This window comes from Athene noctua, chromosome 7, assembly GCF_965140245.1.
Source record: "Athene noctua chromosome 7, bAthNoc1.hap1.1, whole genome shotgun sequence".
Classification (NCBI taxonomy): Eukaryota; Metazoa; Chordata; class Aves; order Strigiformes; family Strigidae; genus Athene; species Athene noctua.
This window is the reverse complement of record NC_134043.1, coordinates 31,227,386-31,247,845: the sequence shown is the minus strand read 5'-3', so window position 1 is coordinate 31,247,845 and position 20,460 is coordinate 31,227,386. Positions and strand designations below refer to the sequence as shown.

At 48.6% G+C, this 20,460-nt stretch overlaps 1 protein-coding gene across 4 annotated transcripts in view; it reads right to left on the bottom strand.

Annotated features, from left to right (window-relative positions):
* Window positions 1–17,536, bottom strand: part of ERBB4 (erb-b2 receptor tyrosine kinase 4) — a 648,261-nt gene extending 630,725 nt beyond the window's left edge. For all 4 annotated transcript variants that reach the window (XM_074910349.1, XM_074910351.1, XM_074910348.1 and 1 more), the window contains exon 1: window positions 17,422–17,536. In XM_074910349.1, coding sequence (XP_074766450.1) covers window positions 17,422–17,515 — 94 coding nt within the window. In that variant the 5' untranslated portion in view covers window positions 17,516–17,536. The remainder of the gene's footprint in view (window positions 1–17,421) is intronic.
* Window positions 17,537–20,460: the final 2,924 nt, after the last annotated feature.

Here is a 20,460-nt window from a genome sequence, read left to right as displayed (position 1 = left end):
TGCTGAAAAACCTGCATTTACTTGCCATGAGGAGCCTTGACCAGGTGCACTGCTAGAAGAGATAACCAAGTGCAATTTCACGGACACCAGGTGGGTACACCTCCTCTGCTCAGCAAGGGGCAAGGCCAATAACTGTATTTACTTCAGGATGACCCCAGCCAATGATGATAAAAAAAAAACACCAAACCCCAGTAGTTTGTATGTTTTCTTTCCCCTGTTGATCTTTTCCTGCTGCCTCCTTCCACCCTTCTCACCTTGACAGGGGAAACCACATTTTTGCAGACAAGAGCTATTCTCCCCTGTCTCCAACATGCCCGTGCAGTCATATATAGACAACACACAGGCGGACACACACACACACACTAAAAATAACACCGGCACTGCACTCAGAAGTAACCTGATGCTAAAACAATATGACAGCTGCCATTCGCCTTTCCCAGGCAAACGAAAGGAGGAGTTTAGTCGCCCCAACTTGCTGGATACCACAGCAAGTGCTGGGCTATTACTAGAAGATTAGCAGCTCCCCCTGACGGTTACCAAAAGGGGGGGATGTGGGGTGCCCTTGACTTCCCATACAGTAGGGCAGGGGGGGCAGCACGGGGCGGGATCCAGACCTGCAGAGCTTGCGCAGCCATGGCTGGTCCGCAGGGGACCAAGGAGAAATGTGAAAGCAAGAGTGCTGGTGTTTCGTCTCCTTCTCCCACTCCTAACCCCAAAAAACATTCTTGCTATCCCAGCAAAGAGAGAAAGAGATGAAGACTCAGCACAGGGAAAGGGAAGGCACCTGCTGGCATAAAACCATCTCATAATAATCCTAACAAAGTAAATTTTTTTTTTTAAATGCCTCTTGCAAACTTCAAAAATCAAATACTGCAGTAAGAAAGCAATAAAGAAAACCATCCACAGATTTAACAGAAAGCGTTACAAACAAAAATATGTACAAAAGTACATTTCCATCAGTCTGTCTTCCACCAGACTTTGTAGGCCTTTTACATTTTTCCCCCTTTAATTTGATATCTACTTTAACTTCAATAAAGCCTCCGAACTACCTTAACTTCATAATAAACCATGACAAATCAAGGACATAAAAAAATAACAGATTGCAGAGAAGCAGTCTGACTACACTGCGTCTCATTATTGTATAAAACTTTCTTTCTTTCCTTTTTTTCCATTAAAATATTTAAGCCTTCCAAAACCCTGTCTTTTGCCAATTAAAAGTTCAGCTAACTACACTTTCAGGCAGCAAGAGAAAGACGTGGACCGTACTTCATGCACTCTGGGCTGAATAGCTTGCAGTAACACAGGCAATACGCCGCCTGCAAGAACAGCCAGCAAAACTTCAATCTCTTGCTGGTAGACTGTTCCCCGGTAGTACGGCAGCGACTGCAAGCCAAGGTCAATTCTTTTCTTTAATTCTCTTCTTTCTCCTTTTTTTTTTTTTCCTCCAAGGCATGGGAAGAGAGCTTAGTTATTTCTGCATGGATGCAAGGTGAATGAGGCTGTCGCTTCTCATTGCAGTGCTATTTATTACAGGTCGCTGACATAATACAGCTTCTCCCCCCCCATCACAAAGAAAAAAAAAAAAGTGGGGGAGTTCTTTAGCATTGTCTCACTCGTGTCTTTGAAGGGAATATATGAACAGGTTTTATTTATTTATATAGTGATTTGACAACAGAGATGCATCAGCTTGTTTTCAGTGATTTCCTGCTGAAAAAGGCAAGTTACCCTGTTAGGAGGTTTAAGAATACATACACACACACAATAGAAGAAAAACAAGTACATATCAGGAGAAGAAACTGCAAAATTAACAAAATGTGCCGATGAAGGAAAATTTATACTGAAATTAAGGGAGGGAGAAAGCAGGGGGAGTATTGTAGGCTTGCTCCTGCATAAGCCAGACTCACAGTCAGGAAAGAAATAGAGTAATAAGAAATTAAGCTCCACATCCTTGGCTGGTGTAAATCAGCATCATCCCTCCAAGTTCCCTTGCTGCAGCAGGAGACCCATTCCCGAAAGGCTGTCTGGTTTAAGGGTTGGTTCTGATCTCTCATCAGCAGTTCCTCCCAATTTAATTCATAGTTTCAGATGAAAAGATTTTATAGATCTCTGTTCTGTCTTGAGATGAGTTTGCCTAGAGCTCCAAGCAATAAATTGATGATAAATCAATTTTCCTGTACTGTGCTTTGTAGTCTGCTTTTTATCATACAGCGCCAAGAGCTGTGTATAAAATACCACATTCCTTACTTGTTTTTTAAAGGTAGGCTAATGCCTCTGAAAATCAAGAATATCCACAGCCTATTTTCAGGTTGCTTAAAGAAAGCCAGAACTGTCTTAATAAAAAGATATAATTCACCTCTAATATATTATTTCACAGCCAGATTAAAAGATAAGCAAGTCCATACCAAAGGCTGTGGAAGTTGAAGCTGTGACTCAGGAGAAGGCAAAGTGACCCAAACATGAACGCAAAAAGACTTACACCAGCTTCCCATGGGGCTGGCTTTCACCCGCCCCGTGGGGTCAAGCCTGACAACCAGCAGACCCCACAGCGCTTGGAAGTCACACAGATAACTCTCACCCATGGGACCAATACACACTCAGAAGAGAGCATTCCTGTATGCTCCTGTACATCCATTATCACTGGATAACACACTTTAACCCTTTCATCTGCATTTTCTCACAGTCGTATCTGTAATGGAGCACAGCAGTTGCTATGGAGCAAGGATAACTATTAGCTCTTCTGCAGATAATATAATTAGTATTGTAATTCATGCAGTGTATTTTTTAATCCTTTCCTATCCCAAAATGCTTTATAGATTTATGCATTTACTCAAAAGGCTGTCCATCACATGAGCCTGAACTGAGATCGCAGACCAGAAATTCATGCCTTTCGAGAGCTTTCAAGTCTTCAAGACCATACTTCCGAGTCCTCAGGGTGCCAACAGCAGAAAGGCGAGGTGGTGGTCACCAATGGCTGCAAAAGCCTTTCCAGCAACGTCTAAATGTTTTGAGGTGCAGCAACACCAACCCCACAGTAACTGCCAAAGAACCAGTCCTGCCCAAAAATTCCCTACCAAGGTCCCATCCTCCCCAAAGGCAGGAGGCTGATGGAGCTCTACAGAGAAGAATAATGAAAATGCAAATCACCTGCACTGGAATTTGGAAGGACTGTCTATACATCCTGAAAAAAGTCAAAGAATTTTTAGTTTATCAAAGTGTGCCAAGACAGCGCTCAAGAAGCCTCACACACGCTGACCCCGCTCCCAGCTGCCTTGTTCAAACATCATTTCAGGGGCAACCCTTCACCTGTATTTTTGGCTGAAGCTCAACTACAAACTGTACTTTTCTGATGCCATCTTCTTCACCCTCTGTGGATGTGTAATCCCCAGAACTACTGGGAAGGCATGATAAAGAGTTTTGCAAACTCTGCATTATATGCACGGAAGACATGAAAGATATAAATTTTGCATACAGTAACCTACAACTCCCTGTTTTTCCTCCCCTTAACCTCTCACAAATACCAGCCAACATGAATTAAATGCCACACAGGCATAAAAAAATGAAAATACAGTGTTGGTCATTTTGGAGTTCCAGGCTTGGATCTTTCCACCGTTTTTAGAGCAGTCATGCTAATGCAGTGTGCAAGGGAAAAGCAGATTGTTAGTCTGAGCTCTCTCTTCTAGTTCAATTGCCAAGGCTACCCAACACACTTGGACTCTTATTTGCTTTCCTTTCTACTGTGTCCCAAGCTGGGAAATTAATATGCACAGAGGACATAAACCTCTCACTCAGAAATAAAAAGTGACCTTAATATGCTCCTGCTTAATCCCTCCTGGGCTCAGCATACCATTGCTATGGGAAGACAACCCAGCGTGAAAACAGGGTGCCACTTGGCCCTCCAGTCAAAGCGTCCTTCCCGCATGTGCACTGGGTGACTCCGTGTGGAAAATCCCTCGCTGGGAGGAAGCGCCGCAGCAGCAGAGGTACCAGGCAGGGCTCAGCCCCTCTCCTGCACAGCAGCAGGAGCACACCAAAAAAAGGGAAGCTGCATCCACGCCTGGACAATACAGTGCTAGAAAGCACAGAGCGCAGACCTGATATGCAGTAACTACTCAAGACAGCTGGTTCTCAGGGCAAGTCAGGGGGTTTGGGCTCGAAAGGCTGGGTTTTAATGAGGAGGTACACACGAGAAACTGCTTTTGCTTCTCAACGGCCCTGTGCAGAAGCCATGGGCACTATGCACAAGAGCACCCATCCTGCCACAGGCAAGCACAGGGGCACAGTTGCTGTTGAAGCTGCAAGGAAAAACTCCATCCAAAGTACTTTCAAAAAGGTATAATCCCCACCTGTGCTCACCCCACTGCCCCAGGTCAGGCCTAAAGGCTTTGCTAGCCTGTGGCTTCTGTTTAGAGTTTCAAAACTCTGGGGTCCCAGACAACAAATCCTGAAAATTTCTGCCAAATATGCTTTCTCACGGATGAGAAACTGCCACGCTGAGCCCTAAAATAGGCACACACTCTAGCGATTTGCACAGGGAAGCACAGTGCTGTTGGATGATACCTTGGACAAGAACGTGGCTCCTGCTCTGTGGGAACAATCTGGACATTATTTCCTTCATCCTAGCCTGGAAAGACGCGTAAGCAGACGCCTTTCTCTAAAGGTCCAAACAAGTACTCCCTTATTGGAAGCAGTGCCAGTTCTGAAAAATCACCATCTCTCTGGGGGTTAGAGCCTACAAGCAAGCTAGTTACACAATTACTATGTTTTTTTTTGGAGATGACATCAATTCTCCTTTTCCTAAAACACAGAGCAGTCACAATCATAGAGAGACAAAAAAAACCCTTGCTCATGTGAGCACCCAGGGACCATGCCAGATGAACAAGAGCTTGTACTAACTGCGAAGTGGTGATTGCAAGTATTTCTTCAGCTATGGCTTTGAATGCTTTCATTGAAAAGAGATATTTTCGCAGCACACCAGACAAAGACAAAGCAAAAAAAAAAAAAACACCTCTAAAGTATATTCGTGCGTATGTGTAAATATGTATATAAATACAGAAATCAAACAATTGCTTTTGCCATTGCAAAAGCATCATATTACATGTTTTCCAAACAGCTAATTCCAGAGCAATGAGGTTGCATGTATGTTAACAGATCTTAAATTTAGCACACACACACACACAGGTGTAACACGCACATACTCCACAGCTCTTTCAACAACTGTCACAGATCCGGAGCACAATGCCACGGCGACAGCATTACCCAAACGCACTAGTCTTACTCAGGAGAGCCCAGTGCTGCTTTTGGCTTAGCCCCCGACTTGTACAAGGGCGGGTATGTCACATCACTCCTCGGCATCACAATCACACTTTTTTTTTCCCATCTTCGGCTTTAAATTAGTAAGCCTTTGGCACATGGGCTACCCACCATACTCCTCCCCACTGCTCTGCTTGCATGCATTACACCAACAACATTACCAACCTCAGCTTCAACGTTATTAAAATCCATTGTATGAGTAATATAGGAATCACACTTTGTGAGCATGGGGAACAGGACTGTCTCTAGCAGGAGGCAGCAACAAACCGCTGATGGCTGAACAGAAAAGCACTGTGCTGGCTCACCTGCAGATGAAAGAGTACTTGCATCCACAGCTTTACTGTTCAACCTGCTGCCTGCTCACTAAACACCTCCACACAGCTGCAAGTAGCTTTTGGCTTTCTGTATTTTATTTACCCAGTGCTTCTCCGTACCAACTGGGCAAAGCATCTCGCCTGCCTTTTGCACAGTAATGAACTACTGTGCTTCAACCTGTATTTCAGGAGCATTTCATCAGACACTCATCATTTTTTACCCGTTGAAAGTATACCAACACATACTGAGTTTCAGAGGGAAAAGACACTTTTTCCTTCACTTCCAGCGGCTTGTTACTAATGTTCAAGTGAAGAGAAAATGCACAAGACTCAAAAGGGAGAACACCAATGGAAGGGTAAGGTGCAACACCACATAGCCATCAATAGAAAGCTGTGTTTCTACCATGAATATTCAAAGCCCAATTTGCAAAATCGGTTAATTTTGCATGCAAATGGACAGTTACACATCTAACTGACCATTTGTACAAGCAATTACACGCGCGATTACCTGATTGCATAATTGTGTGGGCCTAATTTTGAAATTGGATCTTACATTTTCTGTTGAACACATGAGCTGTATTTAATAAATATTGACTGAAAACCAAATATTGACAAAACATGAAATGTGTATCTTCCCAAAAAGAGATCACATAGTCCTGGTGTAAAGCAGCACATGCCCAAACTGAGGCACAAGTTTACTTGCTGAAACTTCTAGTCCTTTAAATTGCGACTGATAAGTGTAGGCACATGTAGCCAGATACCTTAATCACAAACACTGGCAAGTTTCTTACTGTAATTTTTTCAGAGGAAGACTTGTTCTGGGGCATTCTTGCTGCTTAGGTTGTATTCTAGGGAGGAAAATCAAAGCACGTTAAAAGAAACCTACTACTAGCAAGCCTGTCAGCAACTCATAAGTGTGGTTTTATCAGACAAACCCTGAACATCAAGCAAAATTCAGGCTTTGAATTATGAGGTAGCACAGGTTTTTTTGCACGCGATCCAAGCGTTTAACGTCCCAGGCCTTCACACTACTGACCTCTAAAGTAGAGGTTTCCACATAAACTCAATCACCCTCAAGTACTTTCAGCCAATCATAAGGAGTATTTTTCTTTTATGGAATAATCCTAAAGAGCATCAATTTTCCTGTGAATGTTATCCAGAAGTCTCTATTTTACATGTCAACCAAAAGCTCTTTAATATTAACTGTCAGAGTCCTCGAGTTTTGGCCAAATATCAATTTTCTGTGTGGAAGATGCATTAAATTTAAGTCGCTTGTTGCTATTGCGGGCAAAGCAATATAGCAATTACCAAGCTATTTCTGACTTACAAATCCATAAGAATCATATTGTTGGAAACCCAAATTTGGTGGAAAAGAAATGAAATAGAGTGTTAAAAACAAAGACTATTGCTGATGTAGTAACTGCCAGCTCCCTCAGGGTGCATGTCAGTGGAGAGACCCGATATCACAGTCCCTGAGCCATACGTATATTTGCAGAGACCTGGGGAAAAGCAACTCCAATGCCCTCAAAGCCTGTATTTCATCAATTACACCTATACTCAGACCACAAAGAGGATTTGAGGTAGCACTTGCTCCTCTCTCCAGCCTTCCCTGGTACTTTGGTATCTGCTGCTTATGTTTATTTCTATCACATGCCACTAAGGCCTTAATTTACTTGGTGCCCAGATACACCCTTCTCAATATTACTAAGTCAGGTTTGTGTGATCTGAGAAGTAATGCTGTTCCAGCACCTCAGACTGTTGATTCCCAAGGAAAGACTTATTTTACCTGGCAAAATAAGTGTCTGAGCCTGTGCCATCAGATAAACAGGGGTTTTATTCCAGATATTCCTAGGCATGCTCCAATTCATATGAGTTGTCAAAGAATTCAATCAACAACTGGTTTAAGAAATACAACTAGGATGAGCTTTGGTGATCTTAAATATGTTTTGCAAGAGTTAGCTGGGATCCCCCAAAACTCTGTTACTTTGGCTCACATTAGCACTATCCAAATCAAGGAGCAACAACCCAGGCAGCAACACATTCCTCCTCCTCGCCTGGCATTGCTCCAGCGCTCATCCTCCAAAAACCCAAAGCAGAACTGCCTCAGTAAAGTGCCTAAACACCAACCATGCCCCAGGGGAGACACTGACATCATTAAGGCTCAAGACAAACAATAAAAAGCTTCTATTGGCGCCAGAAGGCAACACACACAAATCTAAACAGGGGCTACCCTACACCAAAGCTCCCTGTTGGAAGAAGGGCCCAGTCATGAGTGAGCGAAAAAGGATGCTCTTACAAATGCTGGTGTCTCAAAGGTACTTGTAGTTGACATCATTTTATTATATCACTGCAAAAGAACAGTTGGGCTAGACCCAAAAACCCAAATGGAAACAAATATCACAGCAATTCTCACATAGCCTAGAACAATTCAGAGACTTTTAACCCAGGAAGAGCCTGGGGTAAATAACGTTTGGAGCACAAGTTTTCTGCCCAAGTAGACAGGATCCATCTGGGACAGACAGGACCTACAGAAGTCATGCACCCTTGTATGGCCTTTACTTGGAGAAAGCTACTATTCACAATGATTTTTTCTCATTTCTGTAGGCCTTCAGCAAGACTGAGATTATTCAAGTTGACAGCAAAAGTTTGGCAAGATCATTTTCCAGTATCAAAGGACACCTACCTGGTAATTGCTCTACTGTAGCATGAGGCATAACCCATATATTTTAATGTCTTAACCACATGTCATGGCAGCAATTGGACTAGAGCTATTATGAGTCTTAATAAACCCATGTTTCCATCTCCAAAGTCACCAGCAATATTTACCAGACATTGCAAAACCGTAAATCAACCAATCCCTGCATAAAATCTTATAAATGACTTTAAAACCATGACTTATAAAAACAATTCTTGGACTTCCCCTCCCACACACGTTTCTTAAGCTACAGGGGTTTTAACTTTTCTCTGTACACAGAGCAGCTAAAGATGCTTTTTCTTCTTTATGCAACGACAGATTCTTATGACTCCAAGATCATGAGATAAAATTAACAAGAAGAAATTTGCGACCAGTAACACTGCATGAATCTATCTGTAAATCTTCCAACAAAAGAAGAAAAAACAAAAAAGCATTCTTCTGTCCCCAATCTTTGGTTACCACAAGAAAGTAAATGCTAATAAAAGGCTCTTCAAGAAGCTATTTTATTAAAGGTTCAAGCTGCACACCAAAACCCTTGGGCAGACAGAAACATTCAGCACAGACCTGATAGTTTCTTTTCTGAGAAGTTGGACTGAGTCACAGAAAATGTAAAGCATCACTACAGTTGTTAGCAACTCCAGAAAGACCCCACACACACACCTGTGCTGCAGGCACCACATTATCAACACAGCAGCTGCTACTTTACACTGTCATATAACGAAGTTTCAGTCACACATGAAGCAACAACAGAAGCAAAAGAAGTGTTACGCAGCACGAGGGTGACGTAAATACTTGTAAAAGTTATCGCCACTCTTTATGGACACTAATAATTTTGCATTTTTCTAATATGATCTTTCCAATACAAAGTACAGCCCTGGGTGACACCAGGGCTGCACAGCTGTGAGAGCTGGCAGCAGTTTTAAACATGTTACATGAGAGGGTCCAAACATGCAGGATTTTAAGAGCCACTCAACACTCTGAGGTACAAAGGTAATCCTCCGAAATTCAGGGAGAAACTCACAGCAACTGGGGGCACATCAGCACCGGCACATCAGCGCCAGCACAAAAGCCCTCCTCTGGCTCAAGGAACAGACAAAAGGAGAGAGAAAAGCTGCAACAGCTTTACATTTGTTTTGAAAATTTCCATTTTCTCTTAATGGGATATTAATTCCCTTGTTCCCATGAGCTCCACTGGCTCTGGGGGAGAACAACTCCTGCCTTACACCACCGAAGCCCCCGGCAGAATCGGGTCCGCAAGCATTTCACCGGGACGCTGCGACGAGCGACTGAGTCAGCTTGCAGAGGGCGTGAAATAGCAGGGATCAGATCTCAATTTGCTAAACAAAATTAGCTGCACACCATTCTGTTTGCGTATCGGTTTCTCCTGCTCACGATGTGCTAATTCAGGCAGCAATCTCTGCGGTACATACAGATAGAGTAATAAAGGCAGCTTTCAAATAAAGCAGCCATATACATTTTTTTGCCTCCTTCCTACACAATTCCATGGCTTTTTCCATACACTCCAATGCGTACGTCCTCTGAGCATTATTAATAGCTACTAAAGAATATTATCTGCCTACCAATCACTTCAGCTTCCTACTTAATGGCAAGTACATTTTTAGAGCATCAAATTTATCAACAGGGACAATGGTTGCTAAATTTGAAGTCAACAACAACTGGAAAACGTTAGCTACTTCACTGGTATTTTTACATGCTACAGAAATATCTCTTGAAATAAATGAGCCTTTTTTTATCCTTTCAAAGAGATAATAAAATAATACTGAATTCTAAATACTGTCACATATCCTCAGCAAACAGCAATTTAAATTTAGATATATACATTTTTACCGCCAAAGATAATGGGCAAAAATATCCACAATTCAACTTCGCACAGTGGATTGGATCAGAAAAAAATCTTAAAATTACAGCTGGATGTCAGCCACAGTGCAGCCAATGAACAATCACCAGTATATGGACACTCTTGGAAAAGGGGTTAAAGCAAAATAACTCTTATGAACAAATGCTTATCGTTGCATCTGGCTGCAATGCTAACCTTAAAAGATTACTAAAATATTCCATTAGCATACTAACCATGGTACATAAACTTTTAGGCTTAAAATGTTCAATATTTCAACGTAATTTCAATTAATGGAAATAGAACATTAGGATGTGTATCAAGTTAAGTGTGATGATTTTTCTTCCTGTCTGCACCAAAACGGCTCCATCCTGTCAGTGCCAGCTCCTGCCGCAGCAGCTACATCCGCAGAAGATGGTCCTCAGCAGCTCACTGGTGTTCAAGTGAGCAAAACGCTGCCGCAAATCTCTTCCCGACACATTCAGCTCTGCACACTGAGGTATCAAAGCGCGTGCTTAAATGTAAAGTGTGCAAGCAGGTCTGCAATACCTGCTTGGGCACCTCACTGAGCTGTAAGCACAAGCACAAGGTGCCTGCCCCATAGGAGATACTCTCTTAGGAAAACAGGTGAGGAAGATGAGGAAACACCATTTGGAGAGACCCCGAGGAGCAGCGGGAGCCAAGCCATGCCAAAAGCCAGTAAGACAAGGACACATTTCAAAGCTTTACCCAGTGTGTCATCACCAACCCCAGACACAAGAGTAGGGTGCCCTCTTTCAGCAGTGCTACAGCCAAGTCCGCATCACCATTTCACACAGCTTCGGGCTTTTTTAACTTACTCATAACATCACTTTGTTCAGAAGGCGTTTATTTTTTATGGCATGCGAGCTTCTTTCTTCAACCTCCCTCTGACTTGATCCATTTCCTTAATGAATCACATCACAAAACTCAGAAGGGGGGGGGGGGGGAATGAGAGAGGTCAGGTATCACAACCCTTAATAGACATTTATTAGACAGTTTAGTCAAGCAGCTGTGGGCAAAGGGTCAGATAACATCCTGCAGAGCCACAGTAGTCTCCCCACATGAATTTAAAACCTGTCAACAGCATGTCCCACAGCTCAGCATCCTCCCCAGCCATGCTAGGGGCACAGCCTGGGACGGAGACCTGCCTGCTGTGGGGCAGCTCAGCCCCTGGCCAGAACAGGGCTGAGGTCTGCCTCGGGGTCCATGTCCTCCCCAAGCCCTGCCAGACGTCATTTCCCTAACTTTCTTACTCTCATGGTTGCACTGATGATTTGGTACACACTCCAAAAAAGAGTCACCAAGGTTTATGGCAGGTAGGTGCATCCTCACATACTGGCAGGGAGACAGCAAGCTCCCCACATTCAGTGCAGTAGGTCAATGCTGCTGGAGGCAACAGTGCATCAGCATCACCCTGGCACAGCTGGAAACCAGCCATGACTGCCAGGGAGGAAGAGTTTACCCCTCTCTGGTATCAGCTACAGGTGGGTCCCCAAACCCAGTGTTCTTTCAGACAGGTTTCTGGAAGATTTCTGTAAACTGTATTTCTGTAAGCTCAACACCAAGCTGGTGACATGACTCCTGTATCTCATCACCATGTGACAAGAGTCCACATTGCAATGCTGATTTATTAGGAAAAGATTAAGAAAGATCAAGTTATAAATTCCCATTCAGTTACTGTATGTCTAGCTGCATAGACATCAGCAGAAAGAGCAACAAAACAGGAAATTAGTGTATCTTTAAAATCCCTGAAAAGGACTTTACAGAAGACTTTACAACGATTGATCATTTTCATAGCTCTGAAAAGAACTGCATCCACTAAAAGTTTGGGGCTTACTTCCTCATTTGTTTGTTTTCCCACCCCCTCCTTTGCAAGGAGCTAGATTTTATAGGCTTCAGGCATGGAAACAAAAAGCAGTTACCACTAGAAAACAAAAATACTCCTCAATACTCTTACAGTACGGATTTCTGTTCCTCGTGTATACTTATATTCTTGGTATTCTTACAGTTGATGTTTACAGCGTGACTAGTATGTGCTCCTGTAGTTTGAACTGCAGACTTTGCTATCCAAACACCTGCCAGCATAAGACCCTCAGGTATCACTGACCGACAAGCAAATATTCATCTCTCCTGGACTTTGCATCCCCCTTTATGCAAAGCAGGAAGAAGGACTAGTTTCCCTGGCAAGCTAAAAAAAATTTTAAAAAGAGGCTATATATATAGCAGCAGCTGTTCAAAGACTTCAGGAGGCTTGGCATGTGCCCATATGCCCAGCAGAGGTAGCGGACAGGGCAGAAATGAGACCATTTATCACATGGACACACAGCTCATCACAAGGAAGCTGCCACCGAGCAGGGCTTAAACTGTTCGTCCAAAGCAAGAAGTCGCTAAACAAACATTAACTAAAGTTGCTGAAATGATGAATCTTTCTGGCAGACTCGAGTACTCCCGTGGGACAATTCAGCTTCAGCTACGTGGGCATACATAAAAATCCACCAGCAGCCTGCGCCTGTTTGCAGAAGGAAAACCTTCAAGTCAGTGAAAACAAGAGCCTGTCGCCCACCCCAAGGACTTGTCAGCACATGTGTGACAGAGGAAACAGCCCAGCCACAGTCACCTCCTGCTGCCTTCGCCCATGCCACAGCAAAAAGTAAGTCCCAGAAACAAGCCCCTGCTCCTTTCCCGGCAAAACTGCCTCAGCGCACTGAGAGCAGCAGAGTCCAAAGGGGCAGACCTGGCTTAGCTGTTCCTCCAGAGCTGCCACCACTTACCAGAAAGTAGTCTTAAGAGCATAACCATCTGGTTGCACAGTGTTAAACCCCCATCTGCACAGGCAGGACACAAAGCAAGTTCAGAAGCTTCCAGAGAGCCATCATATTGTCTCATATCAACCACCATGCACCAGTTCACCCTTACTGGCCTAAAGAACTAAGGAGAGGGTTCGTTGTGATGCCAAAGCCCCTGCGTTTTGAGAGGACCAGAATGAGCATTTAAAAAAAGAAAAAAAACACCCCTATGGGCTACACTGTCTTTTTAGGCAAGTGTATGTATTTTAGAAAGACTATCTGATCCGAGTTGGTGCTGAGTGACTTTCTTCTTTCCTAGCTTGTGCAATAGTTACTATACTATTAAATATACACTTTATTCCTAGTTTGAAGTTGTTCACCTTCAGTACTCAGTCATCGGTCTGGTCCTGACTTACTGGTTAGCTTAAGTCCTCTAGCATATAAACCTAGAAATTCACTCCCAGTTTTAAGCACCTCTGAGTATTATCAATTCATCCTTAGCTCCTCCTTGAAGTCCCCTGAGCAACTTTCCTGGCTCATTTGAAGCACTTCACACTGAGTTACTCTCCCAGTACGTTATTACACCTCCCCTATCCTGCAAGCGAGGACAGGACTCCAGGCTCGGCCGATTCCCCGCCCCTCCCTCTTGCCCTCCAGGCACCCCAAAAGCCGCTCCCCGGCGCGGGAGACGGTGCTGAGCAGCAGGACCGGAGCCTGGGAAATCACATCTCCAACTCCGGGCTGCGTGTCCTGCTGCCTGGGAGCTCCTGGGGGCTGCTGCCACCTAGAGATGCTCACACAGCAAGGCTGCGGGCACGCCGCCCCGTGCGCCCCATCGCACCCCCTAGCAAACGCTCACAACCCACCCGAGCAGCTCACCAGCTCTGGCAGGGACTTGCATAAAGATCTTTTTTCCGTAAAGCCTTTGAACGCGTGCATGCTCTTGATGACAGGCTGCACTTTCACTCACAACGCAAGCAAACTTGCTGTGGTTTGCTTAAATTTACTTAATTAAAAAGAAGATTAAAATAACATCCCCTGAAAACTAGAAGAAAACATTTAGTGAAATTAAGGGCTGTGGCTAATTCTCTGCTAGAAAACTGAAGGCACATTTCAGAACAACTCAGCATGACAAATTAAGGTCAGGAGAGCAAAGCAGCTCCCGCAGCTCAGGTGGATGCACCCAGAGGGTGCCAGGCCCTCGGTGGCCACACTTGCAGGGGAACCACCACGGCTTCCCCGGCTGCTCCTCCCGCTTCGCCACCGTGCAGGTTCAGGAGAAGGGCTTCTCCTTTCGTGAGCTGCTAATGCCAGAAGTCTTATTTGGTTTACTCATAGACATGTATTTCAGGTCCTTATTATTACTGTTTCCACATTAATTACAAGCACAGCATTTAGTGCCAGAATCCATACACATATACATCAATTAACATCTCTTTAAAAAAAAACATGTCACAGCTAAATCACTGGGGCACTCTGTGGTGCTGATACGGGGAGGGTGGGCACACGCAGGTGGGCTGCAAGGTGCAGTCCCGTGCCAAAGCTGCCCCAGACTCCCTGGGGGATGACCCCATCCAGTCTCCCCTGCCCTGCAGCAGCGCTGGCTGGCAGTGCCCTCAGGGGACTTGTGGGGACACCTGCCCTGGCTACCACGCAGAGACCTTCCCTTAGGTCCCCATGTCACAGCCCTGAAGCCAGACACGCGTGGGAGGAGCGGGACTCCCAGGAGGAACGTAGGATCCATCGCAGCACCCACTCCCCCTTCGGTAAAGGGGCCGAGACAGGATGTCCCCTTTGCAGGGACTGAGTCATCTGATGGCAGCTACAGGCTGAAACTCTCAGTCAATATTTATCGTGCCTTTGCAAAGGCACTTGCAGCTCAGCCTAATTTTAACCGTCAAATAGACATCGTGGCGGAATAAACGGGAGAGGTGCCAAGGAGGGCTGCTGCAAATGAAGGGAGCTCCATCTCTCCGAAGGCATGTGGCATGTCCCATCTGACATGGCCCAGAGAGGAGCAGCAACATGAAATTAAAACCTGCCCATACATCAGTCTGAACATGATCTTCACTGAAAAAAAAAACCCAAAACAATAAAAAAAAACACAAAATCAACGACAAAACCACCAAAAAACAAGCTGCAAAAATATCTTAAGTACAATTAATTTCTCAGAGCAGCTAAACACTCCAAACAGCGCTAAGTTAATTTGGCTGTAATTATTTAACAACTCAACATCCCCATATATCAGAAAAAAAGGAGTTAATTTATCAGCTATTTCCAAGCAGAACAAAGACTCGACAGCTTCCAGGTAACAGCCCAAGCTGTTTGGCTCACATGACCCTGGCTGAGCTGTGCACTGCAAACATTAGATGCCCGAGCATGGAGGTAGAAGAAATCGAAAAACCCAATGTGTTCATGCATTTGTATCTTAACCAACAGATGTGGGATAATGAAATCAAAAGTTTGGCCAACAGCTTGCTTGCACAAGTGAAGGCACCGTCATCTCCCTTGACATGCTGAAAATGAAGGCGGCAGCCAGAGCCTCATCCTAATGCCCCCCAAAACCCAAGGGGAGCCCAAATTCCTAAATACTTGCAAATCAAGGCTCACCTGTCCAGCCCACCTCGCTATTTCAGCGAGTGGTGAGCAGCAAGAGTCAATCATTAATAGCTGCTATTCCCTATAGCAGCACCCAAGCCTCTCCAAATAGAAACTACCACTTCAACCCCGTTATTTTAAACAAACAGATTTTCTTTTTTTGCAGAGCGCAGAGGCTTTTCTGCTATACAGATCCAGGAGGCTTCCCCGGAGGCGGCAGGAAGGCAGGCGAGCAACCCTGGACTGATGCCTTTTATTTTCACTGGGGTCTAAATCCAGCAAGGGAGCATCTTTGTGAGCATCCACTCCAACAGCCACGTCCGAGCGGTGGGAAGGAGGGCTGGAGAGCGCGGGAGCAGCCCGGTGGGGACGGCAGCTGCCCCACATCAGGGCAAGCAACGGGCAAAGTCTGAGAGAGAAAAGTACCAAGTCAGGGGAAGAGACAGGCTGCGTGTAAACAAGGAAGCAGGCATAAAGGTACAGCAAGCACAGCCTGAAACAAGGAATGCAACGCTCCTTCAGCTGGGATTTACCGCCTCAAACCGCAGGAAAAGAAAACGTCAGAGAAAGCAGCAGCAGCCGCCCAGCGTTTCACCCCTCCCGATTTCAAGGATTAGGGAACGATCACACGCAGAAAAAGTAAACTGTGCACCAAGATCAAAACTGCCTGCGACGCCTAACCAGGCAAGCAAAGCCGGGACACGCTTCTTGCACTTCGCATCAAACATATCATCATCTCAGTTACATAAAGCTCCAAAATATGAACTGAATTGTGAGAATGAGGAGCTGTTGCACCAATACCGCCCAAACATCATAAATTTTGCATTACCGGAAAGGGGGGGGGGGGGGGGGGGGGGGAAGTTACAAAGATTGAAGAGATTTCCTTTTAATGTTTTATTCACAGCAAAGGCTCCCGAGAAGCGCGATGACAGCGGGAGACGATCCCGGTGCCCTCCCCGGGAAACTACACCGGCGCAGCCCCGCATGACAGCGACGGAGAGCGCTGCTCCGATGCCAAAGGAAAAACGGGGGGGGGGGGGATTTAAAAAAAAAAAAAAAAAAAGTCAAGACAACACTGCAAGTTTCCCTCCAGAAAGTTAAAAAACCGGGGCAGACCCTGGAGGAAAACGCTCCTTTTCTGGCTTTAACTTCCAAGCCGCCTCCTCGCTTTCCTCCCTGCACAAACCCACCCGGACCCGTGTTTACGTTGCGGTGTTTGGACACACCTTGTAGATACGGTGTACGGGTGCGAGGGGAAAGCCTCTCCCCGCCCGCCCGGCGCAGCGCGAAGTTCCGGCGGAGCGCGCAGCCCCGTCGGGGCGGCAGCGGCACCTTGCGCGGCCGCCGCCGGCGGGGACGCGGTGCCCGGCCGGGGCTGTGGCGGGAGACGGCGGCCCCCGGCCCCCCCCACCCCCGGCAGCCGCCGCCCGAGCGGGGACCCCCGAGAGCCGCCGCCGGGGAAGGGCGGATCTTTGCGGGGGGCTCCGGCGTATCCCCCCAGCCCGGAACACGGTATCATCTCCAGCGATAATTAGTAAAGCAAGAAATAAACGAAAGTAAGCCGGTGTCGCCACAGCGGACCGCGCGAAAAGATCCGCGGCCGCCGGCTCCGCTCCACCGCGCGGCGGCTCCCGCAAGGGCTTGTCGCCCTCTGGCCGCCGCCTCCTCTCCGCGGGACCCGAACAAACTCCCGCACCCCGCGCAAGGGATGGGGACCCGCAGCCCCGCCGGCCCCGCGGAGAAGTTGGCGGGAGGGCGCCGCTCCGCCGGCCCCGCCACCCTCCTCGCCGCCCCTGCCACCCTCCTCTCCGCCCCTCACCGCGGACCGGGCCGCTCACCCACCTGCCTGCGCCGCCGCGGCGGCCCGCGGGGCCCCGGCCGCCGCCGCCAGCACGCAGCAGCTCCACCACAGCAGCCCCCCGGCCGCCGCCGGCATCGCGCCGCCGCTGCCTCAGCGCCTCCGCCTCGCCGCCGCCATCCCCCGCGCAGCCTCCGCGCTGCCGCCGCCACCGGCTCCCAAAAGTTGCCGCCGCCGAGCCGCCGCCCCCAGCGCCGCCCCTCCGCGGGCGCGCCGCGGCGCCGACGGGGCGGCCGCCGCTGCCGGCCGCGGGGCGCTGCGCCGCCAGCACGCGCGGAGCGGCGCGGAGCGGAGCGGAGGGAGCGGGAGCGGGAGGAGGAGGAGGAGGAGGGAGGAGCGGCGGGACGGAGCGAGGGGGCGGGCGGCGGGCGGGGGCCGGCGCCGCGCGGGACCGCCCCGCCCCGCGTGTGTGTGTGTGTGTCCCCCCCCGGACTCCGCACCTGCGGAGCTGCGCGGGGCAGTGGGGCCTGCGCGCGCGCCGCTCTCCCCCCCTCCCCCCTTGCAAAAACGAGGGGCAGGTGCGCGAGTGCGGCGGCGCGCGCTGTCACTTTTTCGGCGGAAAAAAAAAAAACAAACAACAACAAAAAAACCCGGGCACTGCCGCGCGCCTCCGCGAGCGCGCTGGTGCGCGCTTTCACTTTCCCCGCCGAAAATTGGGGGTGGCAGGGCCGTGCGTGTGCAAAAAAAAAAAAAAGAAAGAAAAGAGGGGTAGCTGCGTGTGTGCGTGTGCGAGAGGGAGCCTGCAACAACCGCGGCAGGGTGCGCACCGGCGGGTGTGCAAAGGGACCCCCCGCCCCCCCCACACACACACCCCCCGCGCCGTCCCGGGGCGGCGAAGGGAGGGCCCGGGGCCGCCTCCCGCGGGGCCGAGGGCTGGGGAGCGCCAGCGAACGGCGGGGTCAGGGGCTGGACGGGCGGTGGAGCGGCTGAGCGGGGCCGAGCCGGTCCCTGCCGCGGCGGCGAGGGGCGAACATCCTCGGGGGTTGCGTGGGGCGCCCTGGGGCCCCCCCGCCGCCTCGGGCTGCCCCCCCGCCGCCGGGCCCGGCCGGGGACGTGGCACATCCCTGGGTGCTCCCTGAGGGTTGTGCCCGCGCACCCCCCCGCGCTGGGTGCTCGCAGCCCCCCGCCTCCCCGCGTGGCAAAAACAAACACACACTCACCCCCCCCGGGCTGCGCTCACAACCGGGGTGTCACGGGCCAGAGCCAGCCCCGGTCAATGTGGGGGCTGCAGGCACCCGGCGCTCCGGTGGGGCGACGGGGCAGCTCTGGGGTGGCAGGGGTGGAGCGGAGGGTGCCGGGCGGGGTGGCGGCGCCCTGGCCCTCGCGGGTGGACTTTGCACGGAAGCGGCAGCCACGGTTTCCAGCCGTGGGGCGCGGAGGCGCGGTGGCAGCTCCCACCCGTGGGGTATGTATCTGCCGTCTTGATGGCCCACGCCAGCTTGGTGGCACCTCCTGGGCGCACCCAGGTGGGGACAGCCGCAGTGCAGGGGCCCTGCGAGCACCAGCCACGTTGCCCCTGCATCCCCCCGCCCCAGCATCGCCCACCCCGGCACAGGGGTGACATCCTCCCGAGCGAGTCCAGGGGACTGACATCTCGGCAAGGCTTGTCTCGGCACGACAGCGACCAAAAATCTCAGCGTCTCGTTACAGGTTTGAGACAGTAGCTGCCATTTATCACTGTTGATGACTTGATTGGCATTCTCAGAGCCTCAGTCACAGCTTAACCAAACTCCACAAGCATGCAACAACATAGAAGCATGTTCAGTTCTTCACTTTATTTCCCAGAAATGTATGCTCTGAGATAACTTTTTGCTGCTTCCTCACCCCAGTCCAGCCCTTGTGGAGCTCCTCAACAGGAAGCTCTCCTCACTCTCACTATCACCAGATTGCTTCTTGGAGCACTCCTCAACAACCCCAACAGCTTTCCCCAGCACCCTTGAGCAGATTTAGTGGAAGAGCTTGGCAGCGAGTGTCTTCCCTCCGGCCGACTCCAACAGAAGAGTTTTCCCATAGGCATTAACTCAACCTCAGAGGATCAACTCCAAGCCCCTCCCACCAAACTGCCTCTTTTCCAGCGAAGCCAGAGGCTCGCTTGTCTTTAAAAAAAATAATAAAAATCCCCAAATCAAGACAGTATTTCAAGTCGGACTACAGCTCTTTCTCCACAGAGTTGAAAGTTTTAGCTGGGGTCTGCAGAAAGGAGGCTGTAAAGAAGGAGGTTTTATTGCCCTCGGCACCACATCTCACCGCCTCGCCACAGCTCGGCGTACATCAGTGGAGGCAAAGTGGCAATTCGACCAGCCAGCACAGCGATGGGGGAAAGAAAAAGCAGTGGGGAAACAGAGTCCTGACATGCAGGGTCTTTGGCATCTTGCTTGGGGTTTTCCGTGAGAACGTTGCTTGGGTGAGGCCAGCAGTGAGAGGCCAGGAGCCAGCTCGCGCCCTCCCCATGGGATTAGCAGCAATGCTAATCATTCCTCCTCACCACCTCCAGAAAAAAAAAGCAGAAATGGATCCGACGGGAGGCTGTGGGATGAAACTCTCTCAAATATTGAACTAGAGATATTTTACTCTATCTGCCTTTCAGTAAACAGTGACTAATTGCTCTGGCTGGAGCTGCCGTACCTTCAAGATTGGAAGGTGCAGATGGAGCAACGATAGCGAAGGCTCCTTACCTAATGTTGGCTGTACATTAATCACAAATGTTTGCTATGCAAATCTTGTCATACAAAGCAATTATTGCTGTTCCCGTACTGACCTCATGTTTATTTATTACATGAGCTCTTTATTTGAACCTTGTCTGGTCTCTCTTCCCATATAAGCGTATTAGCGTGTAGCTTCCAAAGGCATCCAGCTGAGAAATTGTAGATTTATTTGTGGCGTGGGGGGACAGTGTGCACCACGCCGACTGCAATGCAGAGCCGAGAGGCTCTGCTCTTATGCCAGTGGCTCTTCATGCAAAATATTCTCACCCCAAGGTCTTTGCTGGGACGAAGGATGCTTTCTAATAGCACAGGGCCGCG